Genomic DNA, 12,926 nt, shown 5'->3' with positions numbered 1-12,926 from the left:
ATGCAGTCCAGGCTGTTGATAACCACAAACAAATTGATCTTATTATTTTAGATTTTTCTAAAGTGTTAGACTACGTTTCACACAAAAAATTAATAAATAAATTAGAGATAACACTTGGAGATGGCCTCATAGTTCACTGGATTAAAGACTACTTGAGTAACCGTTCACAGTATGTACAAATATGCAACGCTGCCTCTAGAATAACATGTCAGATTAGAATCTATTCGCTATGCTTAATTTCAAGCTATATGCAACAACACTTAGTTTCATTTCTTAGTGCTTTTTTTTCCTCATTTCTTTTTCCTCTTTTTTTTCTTTCCGTTTTTTCCCTTTTATTTATTTATTTATTTATTTATTTATACCATTTCAGTATTTTTTTTCCCCCACGAGCACTGGTTTCTGCCACTCCTTCTATTATCTCTTTCAGAGACACGATAGCCCACGACCACCAGCGAAACAGGTAATAGAGGGCTGCTGTGCACACCGTTGTCACGCCGGCTGACACACGGGCGTTGACACATGATTGACAGACAGCTGTATCCGTGGCCTTGTGCACAGCACTCCTTTATTCTCAATTCGACACCCTCGCCGCTAACACACCTTCGCTCGTTGCCTCACCCACCCGCCTTACGCCCTCTCCCCTTTAGAAGAACCCCACCTATATATACTGTGGCGAGGAAAGCATCTGTCGCCTTGAAGAAGACCAGTCCACTTATCGAAATGTTGTCTGCTGCTTTCACCTTGTTCACGTTTTCCTCATTGACTTGAATTTCCATCTCCCGCCTTCCCCGTGTTTTCCCTGGATCAGTCACATCAGGCGTACCACAGCGTAGCGTTGTAGCCCAAATCTTATTCACAATATTTTTTTATGATTTGCCTCTCTCCAATGATGTAAAAATTGGGCTCTTTGCTGACGATTGCATTATTTACCAGAAAATTAATACTCTTGAAGATCAGCTCATCCTTAGTGGCACGTTAGAAGCTGTACACGGGTGGTGTAAAATATAAGCTGAAAGTTTTCATTTTTCAGGGGGGCTGGGGCTTTCCGAACCCCGTATATATATATATATATATATATATATATATATATATATATATATATATACAGAGTGTTTCAGCTAACTTTAGCCAGAACTTAAAAATGTGCCGATGTTCTCTATGACACCGACTAAATGCATGTTGCTCCCTTTTGTATGTAGTGTGTCACACTATTTTTTTTATTTTGCTTAATTGGATAATTGTTCAAGATTAATTAAGCAACTTCTGAAGCAAAGGACCTAGGCAAAAAAATTCCGATTAGAAAGTTGCAGAGCGGCTTGCAAAGCTGCCGAATAAACAGTTTTTGTCTTTCTATCTATTAAGTATTAGTGTTTTTCAGCTTACTGCAAATGCCCGCGAAATACAAAAGAACACCACGTGACATGCCCGCATGCGTGTCGTGATTCTACTGCGCCCAAGCGTTCCACGCACAAACGGACATTGCATTTAGCCGGGTGTGCTGCCGCTGTGTCTGCTTATCGCTGTCATGAACTGCCGCGAGGGAAGCACATTGGTGGCGTAAATCACACAGCCAGCACCTTCGTCACTGCCCTGTCGCCTTTTAAGCGTCAGCACGCCCTGCTAGAAGCTATGTTCGTTTGCACGCGGACAGTTTGGGAGCACTGCAATGACGGCACACAAGCGGGTATGTCACATGGTATTTTTTTTATTTTGCATGCATCCACAGTAAGCCAAAAAAAAAACACTAATACTTATAGATAGAAAGTCAGAAACAGTCTAATCGGACATTTTGCAAAGCGCCCTGAAACTTTCTAATCAGAATTTCTGCCCTTAACTTTGTTGGTTCTGAAGTTGGTTAATTAATCTAGACTAATCTAATTAAGCAGCACATTACATTAAGCACACATTAAAAGCGTGACACATGACATAAAAATGTGAGCAACATGCATTTGGTTGCATTGCCTTAGAGTGCATCGGCATATTCTTAAACTCAACTCTGGCTAAAGTTAGATGAAACACCCTGTGAGCGTGCGCGCGCGCGCGCGCGCACACACACACACACACACACACACACACACACACACACACACACACACACACACACACACACACACACACACACACACACACACACACACACACACACACACGCGCGCGCACACACACGCACACACACACACACACACACACACACATGCGCAGGCACGCACTTTAATAACAGTTGCACTTGAAACTTTGTGTGACCTCGAAGAATTGTTCACTAACTGACGGCCTCATGTGAGCATATACAAGACCTTATAGTAGGAGACAGTTCAATTTCACAGTCTGAGTCCTCTTGCACCACCAAGAATCCGGCATCTCTCAGTGGTGTAATCTTTCTTCGGAAAATTATTGTATACTTCAATATCACTAATACTGCTTTGCCTTTCCGGAGAAACTGCAGCATCTCTCACTTTTCTTTTTTTGCCGCGCATGGCTGCTGTTGATTCTGATTTTGAGTGAATCCGGCTTGGCCTCATTTCGTTTACTGAGTGAATTATACAGGGTGTCCCAACTATCATGCAACAAGACTTATAAAAAGAGCAATTGCATCACTCCAAGAAAACTGAGTGCGTATTGTTTCCAGTACAGTGGAGTAGCCGCCAGTAATTTTCTTGTTACTGAGATTTAATCAGGTAATTATAATTAATTACCTAACTCTAGAAGAACTGTTATAATTATCGAAGTGTCAATGAGGCATTTGTAGGCACCCCAAATGACATTTAGATGCGGTGTTTTCAGCGGCGTACTAATTGCGAAAAATTTTTTCTGACTGGTAAAGAAACCCTGTGAAAAATGAAAAATACCACATGACTGCGCTCCCACCCGCATCATAAAGCAGCGCCCTCAAATAAGCTGATAGAAAGCAACTCCTTTGCCCATCGCAAACCCAAAGAGACAGTTCATCACCTTGATAATGGTACGGAAGGAGCACCAACAGCAGGTTTCGCGGCTTCGCATGCAGCTATTAGTTCCTAAAATTTCTACTTCACATTTATTATCTGTCTCTCAAGACCGACTGATCACATTGATAACAAAAGCTCCTTGATAACATGGCCAAAGCGCCGCTCTGAGCACGCACGAAGCGTGAACAGCAATGCAATAGGCATAAAATGTTTCAAAATCTCGGCTGTGCTCGCACCGCATCGAAAGAGTGCGCTCGCAGCTCCATTTTGCAACAGAAATTTGCTTCGGACCTAAGCCAAATTAAAGTGATTATTTTATTTTTCATGAGAGTGTACACGTGCTGCAAAAAGAGGTTCGTGGCAAAAAATAAAAGTGAAATGAACAGAGCGGGAAGCGACCCATGTGTAGAGAAATGGCAAAACAGATGCATTCAAGAAAGTAAATGTACCACTTCTAAATGTGCCGAATTGGCAATAGGGACGTCTGCAAAAAAGAGAGAGAGAGAGAAAATTCCACGCAGAATCTTCTCTTGGATTTATCTGAATGATGCATAAGCATTTCGTAGTACTGACGTGGTGTTTCATGGCATTATGCTGTTGTGTTTCGTATAATTGCGAGAACGACTGCAAAGGAACCATGAAACGGAGAAGCACGGTTGCAACACCGAACTGTTAAGTGAGACCTGCAGGAAACTATGTAGAAGAGGCGAGCAGAAGCAGTGTTCACTGGTGTTATAGACAGCTCACAGCGGATGTAGATGTGGGATGAAATGACCAGGGAGATGTAGCAAATGAAGGAAATATATGCAACATTTATTAGGTACACTGAACTATTATCAACAGTGGTCAACCATGCTCCAGCGGCGGCTACATTTGGTGCAGCCCGTTTGAAAGCGATCTGCGAAAGCCGTGGCGTGCGGCATGTGCTGCGAGCCCAGTGAGAAGCAGCACACAGGGGTATTAGCTCGCTGCTGTGGGCGCTATGTTGAAAGCGATCGTCTTACGGGAGTTAATGGAGAATACCTTAGTAACTTGCGATTCGCTGATGATATTGCCTTGCTTAGTAACTCAGGGGGCCAGTTGCAATGCATGCTCACTGACCTGGAGAGGCAAAGCAGAAGGGTGGGTCTAAAGATTAATCTGCAGAAAACTAAAATAATGTTTAACAGACTCTGAAGAGAACAGCAGTTTACGATAGGTAGCGAGGCACTGGAAGTGGTAAGGGAATACGTCAACTTAGGGCAGGTAGTGACCGCGAATCCGGATCATGAAACTGAAATAATCAGAAGAATAAGAATGGGCTGGGGTGCGTTTGCCAGGCATTCTCAGATCATGAACAGCAGGTTGCCATTATCCCTCAAGAGAAAAGTGTATAACAGCTGTGTCTTACCAGTACTCTACTTAAATTGAGCACGGCGCAATGAGCTACGGAAAGAAAAATGATGGGTGTAACATTAAGGGATAATAAAAGAGCAGATTGGGTGAGGGAACAAATGCGAGTTAATGACATCTTAGTTGAAATCGAGAAAAAGAAATGGGCATGGGCAGGACATGTAATGAGGAGGGAAGATAACCGATGGTCATTAAGGGTTACGGACTGGATTCCAAAGGGAAGGGAAGCGTAGCGGGGGCAGCAGAAAGTTAGGTGGCCGGATAAGAATAAGAAGTTTACAGGGACAACGTGGCCACAATTAATGCATGACCGGGGTAGTTGGAGAAGTATGGGAGAGGCCTCCCTGCAGTGGGCGTGACCAGGCTGATGATGATGATGTCTTACAGGACGAATGGATGGACTTTTTCATTGGGTAAAGATAGAAATGCTTACGCATTTAAAACCATCAAATTTCATGAGTGTGCCCTTATTATCTATGAATTCGTTAGCGCCATTGAGCACTGGCTGCTGCCTAAAGGACATCTTCAAATTCATCTCCTTCTGCAGCTACTGAGTTCGCTTTATCACATCATCTGTGGCTTTCTTGATGACCGATGCTGTAATTCTATGGCAGACATCCATTTTCCTTGCTTGGAGTTCATCTGATGTCCGTGATGATGTAACCACATAAGATCTTTCACATAACCCCAAAGAAAGAAATTGAGTGGAGAGAGGTCAGGTGGCCTAGCCGGCCAATTTACAAGTCCCTGCCTTCCAATCTATTGCGCATCCAGCCAGGCAAGTACGCAGGATTTTTTTTCATGGGGGGCCCAACCCAAGGTAACTTTTCCATGCAAATGAGTGGGAGGGGACTTTTACTAGTACAAATGTGAATAATGCCCACCATTCGCCATAAAGATGCATAAACCCGCAAAAGAGAATTGAAATAATGTATATCTCACAGGTACGCCTGTGAGATACACCTCTTCTTTACTTGGGCAAAGAAAGAACCTCATCAAATGGACTTGCGCATGAAAGATGTGCAGGAAGAACCTTGCCAAGAACAAGTTAACCAGCAAAAGTGCAAAATAAAGATTGTTAGTAGCGTTTTTTGAATTATCTCTGGAAGAGAATTGTGTATTTGCGGGACAACCACAGTTCTTTTGGATTCCTCCTTTACTGCTCTACCAAATGCCAAAACTGACTCGTGTTGTTATTCGGGAAGTTGGGTAACGATGCGGGGTCACCAGTCCCGTACAACCGCATAGAGCGCAGGACGCTGCGGTTCTAGACGTACTGTGCCCACTGCGGAAGGTTAGAAAAACACCCATATTAGCACAGCAGGGAAGTGGCTACGTCAGGCGGCTCGATTGATAACTGTAGAAAAGTCATTCAAAACACACGGAATTATTCTCCACTTCCGGCGGCATTTTCTCAACTTCCTTTTTAAATAAAAAGATGTTGATCCATAAATATGTTCACAAACAATTTTCGCTTTTCCTCCCTGTTTGGCTGTTTCCTTGGCTTTCTCCCTTAGTAGATCGCTTAATTTCTCATCTCCTTGCGACTCTTGTTTCCAGTTGCCAGTTTTGCACGAAAAGTGCTGTACAATTAGGGAAGAACCAGACGAGGTAAGGGGTGACAGTCATATTGCTTATGGGTTGAACGGTCATTGCAGGGTCTGATGATGGACGCTGTTTCACAATATTTTATTTTCCACCTTATCTAACCCATATCGTGAATATATGGTTCCGAGGATCTGCCAGCATCACGGCGAGCCGTTATTTAAGTAAATAATCAAGCAAAAGAAGAAGTTAAACGCAACTGGCGTTTCTTCCGGTTGCAACTCATTCCATGAGCATACAGACCAGCTCACTATGAACCGAGCCCCTTTCCTGGTCCTTGGATCAGTCTAAACAAAGAAGGTTGAACTAACGAAGCAACAGCGATGCGCGTGATCGTCGAATGGATGGTGACATAAAAATTGTGTTGAGCATTATAAATAAAATAAAATATTGTTATTAAAACAATAAACTACGCCCTGCCTGCTGCAATATATGCTAACAACTGAATTCACCTTGAGTTAATTGCGCGGGCACCGTATCGATGAGAAAACTCGCCTCCACACCCCAGGAGATGCCGATAACTACCGCCATCCGAAAGGAGGGAAAAACTTTGCAACCATTCCATTCTGTGAAGATGGAATGGCAGCGAAAGCTGACGAGAGTCAAAGCTCTCGAACGAAAAGCAAAGTGTTTTACCTCCGCTGCGGTTTGGCCTGAAGATAGTGCAATATCGGGCCGACTCGTGGGGGAGGCGAAGCAGGCGTTAAGCACTCCCCATACGTTGGTCCGTGCTGAAGATATTGCTATACCGGGCCTACTCGTGGCGGAGGTGAAGTAGGCGTTAAGCACTCCCCATACGTAGGTCCATCTCGAAGGCAGTGCAATGCCGGGCCGACCTGTGTTGGAGGTGGAGCAGGCATTAAGCGCTCCCCAAACGTGGGTCCGTGCCGAAGATATTGCAATACCGGGCCCACCCGCGGCAGAGGTGAAGCAGGCGTTAAGCACTCCCCATACGTGGGTCCATCCCAAAAGTAGCGAAATGCCGGGCCGACCCGCGGTGGAGGTGAAGCAGGTATTAAGCGCTCCCCACATGTGGGTCTGTGGCGAAAATATTGTAATACTGGGCCCACCCGCGGCAGAGGTGAAGCAGGCGTTAAGCACTCCCCATACGTGGGTCCATCCCGAAGGCAGTGCAATGCCGGGCCGACCCACAGTGGAGGTGAAACAGGCGTTAAGCACTCCCCATACATGGTCCCATCCCAAAGATTCCGAAGGCTGCATTATAGGTTCCCGAGTCCACAGGCGTTTGTGCCATTGATCTTGGACCCTTTTTATACTATCACCAGGATCAGTCCACATGATTATTTTTTCTGTTAACGGACGCTGAAAAAAACTACAGAAGTTAGTCATACACTGTTTTCGCTGTAAAAGGCAGCAACATGTCGGCCGCCAAGTAGATTGATTTGTCGGCACTTTAGGAATGTGTGTGAGAAGGGGTGGCGAGAGCAGATGGGGGGGGGAGGCCGGGCCCCCCCCCCCCTCGATACGTGCCTGCATCCAGCCAGTTTCATGCTCGGCTGCTGCTGTGTACTGGTGCCCAATCTTGCTGATACCATAGAAGTGGAAGACGTGACAGTGGGAATTTGCTGAGAAACTCATCTGCCACTCCTTCAACAATTTTGTCCATGTAAGCTGTTCAGTCAGTGTGTGATCGAAGATGGGACCGATTTTAGCACCGGTGTAAATCCCGAACCACACATTGAACGACCACTGGTACTGGTGCCGAGTGCACTTTACCCAGTGTGGATTGGAGTCACTTCAAAGTTGTATATGCAAATTTACCTAGCCGTTTCTGTAAATGTTGGCTTCATCTGTGCACGTGATGTTGCTCAAAAAGTCCTGTGGCTCATCGGCTTTTGTGAGGACCCAATTCAAGAAATCTAGATGATTCCACAGGTCCCTATCTTCCAAGCATTGGTGCAGGTTAAGATGTTACAGGTGAAAGGCCGAGTCATGCAGAATCCTCCAAAGTGATGACTTGGAAATTGGTACCTGAGCGGCCACGTCCCACATGTTAGCAAGATGGTTTGAGGTCATAAATGCTAGAACATTCGTGCATAGGCTAGGACTCAAAGATGGAGTTTTCCGCCACTGTGTTTGGAAGCTGCTAGTCAGTCAGTGCATTTGGTCTATCACTACACTTCCATGACTGATATATATTTGCAGCCTTCCTCTTGTTGCCATTTGCAGCTCCCAAGGCAAGGATCATGTTTTCCTTCTGCTCATTAGAGAAATACATGGTGACTAGGACAAAACAAAACGCACCTTGAAATCTTTTGCACTGATGTTGCCAGTTTGCTTTTGTGGTGATAGGTTTTGTGAAAAAAAAAAAAAACATTCATGCACTTCATCGATGCTAAGACAACAGCTATCACAGCTTGTTTCCAACTAACACTAAACACGACGTGCTACTTCTGCCGGGGCGTGGCAGATACACAATGTTTTTCTTTATTTCCTTTATTTCGTTCTAGCTAATTCGGAGGGAGCTTGTTCGAGGTTGCTGCTTTATGATGCGGGTGGGAGTGCAGCCACGTGGTATTTTTCATATTTCACGGGGTTTATTTATCATTCGGGAAACAGTTTTATGCAATTAGTACGTCGCTGAAAATACTGTAATTAGATGTCCCTTGGCTGTGTCTGCAAATGCCTCATTGACTGTTTGATAATTAGGATAGTACATCTCGACTTAGATAAATAATTGCAATTACATAAATTAAATCTCAGTAATGAAAAAATTACTGGAAGCTACTCCACGGCACTGGAAACAATACGCACTAGGTCTTCTTTGAGTAATGCAATTTTTTTTTTAAATATTTGTGCATGGTAGTTAAATGGGACACCCTGTATATATTTATGACCTCTGCGTGCAGGTGACGATGTTACCATCCTTTATAAATGTTGTAAGTTACTAGAAGAGTCTTTTTTTTTTTCATGAGTCGTTAGCATCGCTTACTGGATAGAGAAGCAATACTGAGACATATATCATTCGCATGCATTTCACATGTCATTGATAAAAGACTTTGCTGAAGGGGTCACTGAAGCCTGCAGGTTTATTTAGGGTCAAAAAAGCACGCAAAGCAATTTTGAAGTGAGGTGAACATGCAGCAACATATTGTTTCTCTAGGCATAGGCCTTTAGAAATAATTTTTAATTCGTTACCTCCTTCTCTTTCAAAAATATAATAAACTTTGTCCTGTGTGTATATTTAAATAGAATTGTGTATGTGCATAGTGTCTACAGTGGAAATTTAAGACATTGTTGAAGTAAGATTATATGGATGAGGTAGCCGCCGCTAGTGCTTCTAATGTGCTTGTCCTCCTATTGTCAGGATTTGCAGAAATAAAGCGAAAGTATGAATTAAAAGCCGTGCATGTCCGCGCCAACAGTGATGCAGTAAGCTATTAGATGCAATAACGTTTTAGCCTAAAAGGTCGAGGCAAGCCAAAGAATCCTCAAATGATGTGGGTGACAAAACTCTGGTAATGACATTTTAGGTGTGCGTGTGGTGGGGGAGGTGGGCTTCGGCGCCGCCGCGGGGGGGGGGGCTCTGCTTTCTCTAGAAAACTCTGGAGTGGGCTCGGGCCCCGGAGCCTCCCCCATAGTCGGGGCCTGTGGTGTAAAAGCTGGCAAATGTCTCTCAATGTTGGTAAATGTGTTTCCTTGGCAATAACCCGCAAAAAGTACAGGTATAACTTTTCTTACACTATTGACAACTGCCCCTTGACTAAAGTAATTGGTCACAAGTACTTCGGAATAACAATTTTAAGCCATGTAAGATTGGAGACTCACATTGATAAGATTACTAGCACAGCCCTGAAGCGACTGTTTGTACTCAAAAGACGTCTTAAGCTAGCACCCACCGAATACCAAACTAAGAGCTTATACAACACTTGTCCGATCTGTTCTAGAATATCCTAGTCCTGTCTGGTTCCCTTTTACCAAGCAGCAGGTGAGCAGAATAGAGGCAGTACAAAGAAAAGCAATAAGGTTTGTTTTTAATAAGTATAGACTTACAGACTCACCAACACAACTAACTAATAATGCTGGTATCCTAACACCACAAAACCAAACCAAACTAACATGGCTAAAACTGATGTTCCAGTTTCTCCACAACATGATAAAAACTGACACCTCAACAATTATATCTTACTCAAGTGGAAGACCATCTCATCATAAGCACACCCATACACTAACTGAATACTCTTTCAATACTAATTGCTTCAAATACTCATTTTTCCCTCTAGCAATTAAACACTAGAACTCATTGAAACTCGCTGTAACTAACTCATCATTAAACAGGTTTATTAGCATGATTGTCAATTAATTTCTTCAAATATCCTCAATGTCATCGTAAAAACATTAAGCTTACTAAGTGTCTAGTCTATGTTGTTGTTATAAATATATTCTTTTTCTTTTGCATCTATATAGATGGTGCAACCAAAACCATTTTTCTAATGTATTGTTCAACTAGCACGGTACTATAATTTTATGCATGTATCACTCTGTGAAAGCAACAAACATTTCATGTACCTTCCCTGCTATAATCTCTGACGAGATTGGCAGTAATTTTAATATATATATATATATATTTGGGGTTTTACGTGCCAAAACCACTTTCTGATTATGAGGCACGCCGTAGTGGAGGACTCCGGAAATTTTGACCACCTGGGGTTTTTTAACGTGCACCTAAATCTAAGCACATGGGTGTTTTCGCATTTCGCCCCCATCGAAATGCGGCCGCCGTGGCCGGGATTCGATCCCGCGACCTCGTGCTCAGCAGCCCAACACCATAGCCACTGAGCAAACCACGGCGGGTATATATATATATATATATATATATATATATATATATATATATAGTGGTAGTTGTTGGTCGAGAACCCCTCCTGCCCTGGAATAAATTTCGGGCTATGCTTCTGACTGCCAGTGCTCTAAGCATCCAACTGTAGTAGAGCCTGAGGACTACCAAAGCAGGTTAGAAGGTGTTAGTCAATAGAATACAGTATGTGCTTTTTGGCAAATGGTAGCCTGCATAATTTGAACCATTCCTATGTGTTTGATTCGGTGTGATTGTAACAGACTGATGTGGACAAGTGAAATGGAAGCTAGACTTGAGTTGGCATCATATTTGCATAAAAAACAAGTCAGATGATGCCTTACAGTATATGTTGGTTTGTAATGTACAGTGCCTACTGGCCACTTCTAAATACCATTAGAGGCAATCTGCAGAAGGCATTTTAAGTAAATAAATGTTTATGTTGCTCAGGTCTTGAACACATCATTTAATTTCAACATAGTATATGCCTATGTGATGTGTTAAGCTAATTATATCATCATGATAATTACTGTTTCGCTGAAAATATTCCCAGGCAAATAATTAAGGTCTTTTGTTTTTGGGTAAAACCCGAGAATTCTAGATTTTTGTACCCTGAAGAAATTTTATGAAAAATCAGGTTAAACCCAACTTCTCCCCGTAGCTCCACCCTTTTGTAAAAGGTAACGAAAAAATGCAGGTGTTACAAAAGCAATGAACATAGGGTTGTGAACCGTCCTAAATTTAGTGGGACACTCTCGACTTTCGAGTAAATGACCCGTGTTCTGACTTGACCCAGTCAGGATGGCCAAATAACCTGACTTTTTCTTTTCTTTATCAACCGGATAACAATAAATAGACCAGATTTCCTTTTTGTAACACGTGACAGCTCGGTTGAGCATTGTTATCTTTGGTCTTCTGTTGCATTGTCATAAACATAAAGGCAGTGTCATTTTTGTCGTGATTCCAGTTCTGTTGTAGGCCTTAAACATTCACAGTACCTCTATTACTATACCTCTATCCACATTGGTAGCCATATTAGTCAGGACATATACTGCACCTTTCTTGTTGTGAATTGCGATATGGTGGGACTAAAAAAAATTGTTCAGCTTTGTTGCACGCACACGCTTGCGGCTTCTGGCTCTGAGTGTCGGTTGTTGCCAGCCGCTTCCTGTGCTCTTCTCAACCCCATCTCTCTATACATGTAATGTTATCTGGAAAAACATTTGCATAGCTAACATGGATGCTTGTTTATTTTACAAGTTGTATTGAATAAATAATTTGGCACTTGAAATCTATTTTCAAAGTTCTTTTGTTTTCCTAATTGCCTTAGCAGGAAAATTGGCAGCACTGTCGAATAACCTTCTTTAAGGCACACTTTGAACTTCTGTTTCCATGTAGGGAGAAAGTAATGGCCATTCTAGAGGCTGCATCAAAAGAACCATGGTCACCTGTGGATACTGCGGGTTGCATTACTGAACCAACACCTACCAGTCAGATTCACATCTGGGACCTACAGCTTCGTGCCATTGTGTCCAAGCTCATCAGGCAAGCACAAGGTGAAGCTACATCAATTTTTTTTAATGTTATGTGACATACAATGTCTAGCTGCACATTTCTCCAAACTTTAAAATATAAATTGTCTGCAGTGGCTACAATATTCTGTCACTTTTCAAATAGTGCCCTTTGCTGTGGGGTGTTTTCTTTTTGCAGAAAAGTCGTCCAAGTCCGAGCTTCAGGCATGGTGTCTCAGGATTCAGAAGGCTCGCCAGAACGTTCTAGACTACTTAAGAGCTCTAGATGTTTATAATGAAGAGGAGGAGGTGGACTTGGAAAGGCTCATGCAAGTACATCTTGACGGCAACACTGAAGGTGCAAGCTGACAATTTGATGCCTCTGATCTTCCCTTTTTCTCTTTTATTTTATGTGTGTGTTTGTGCCGACAAAAATAAATGTACACAAAGTGGCATAAATAGAAGTGGCATAATAAAAGTAATAAAAGTCGGTGCATAAGCATTGATCATGTGGGTGCACGGGTTCTTGACCCCCCCCCCCCCCCCCCGAACTTGTCCAGAGGGAGGCAAAGCCTCACTTGGGCTGGAAACCTTACACCGCCCCAATTACCTGCTGCATTTTGTAGTGGACAAGTATACTACTGTATTCCTGTCACA

At 43.0% G+C, this 12,926-nt stretch overlaps 1 protein-coding gene across 1 annotated transcript in view; it reads left to right on the top strand.

Moving 5' to 3' along the window:
• The window catches only part of Pstk (Phosphoseryl tRNA kinase), a 37,543-nt gene extending 24,767 nt beyond the window's left edge, over positions 1–12,776 (top strand). Inside the window, exons 4-5 of the mRNA XM_075676937.1 lie at positions 12,157–12,314; positions 12,469–12,776. Coding sequence (XP_075533052.1) covers positions 12,157–12,314; positions 12,469–12,638 — 328 coding nt within the window. The 3' untranslated portion in view covers positions 12,639–12,776. The remainder of the gene's footprint in view (positions 1–12,156; positions 12,315–12,468) is intronic.
• Positions 12,777–12,926: the final 150 nt, after the last annotated feature.

This window comes from Dermacentor variabilis, unplaced genomic scaffold (assembly GCF_050947875.1).
Source record: "Dermacentor variabilis isolate Ectoservices unplaced genomic scaffold, ASM5094787v1 scaffold_12, whole genome shotgun sequence".
Taxonomy (NCBI): Eukaryota; Metazoa; Arthropoda; class Arachnida; order Ixodida; family Ixodidae; genus Dermacentor; species Dermacentor variabilis.
The sequence above is the reverse complement of the archived record's forward strand: the minus strand, read 5'-3'. Positions and strand labels throughout refer to the sequence as shown.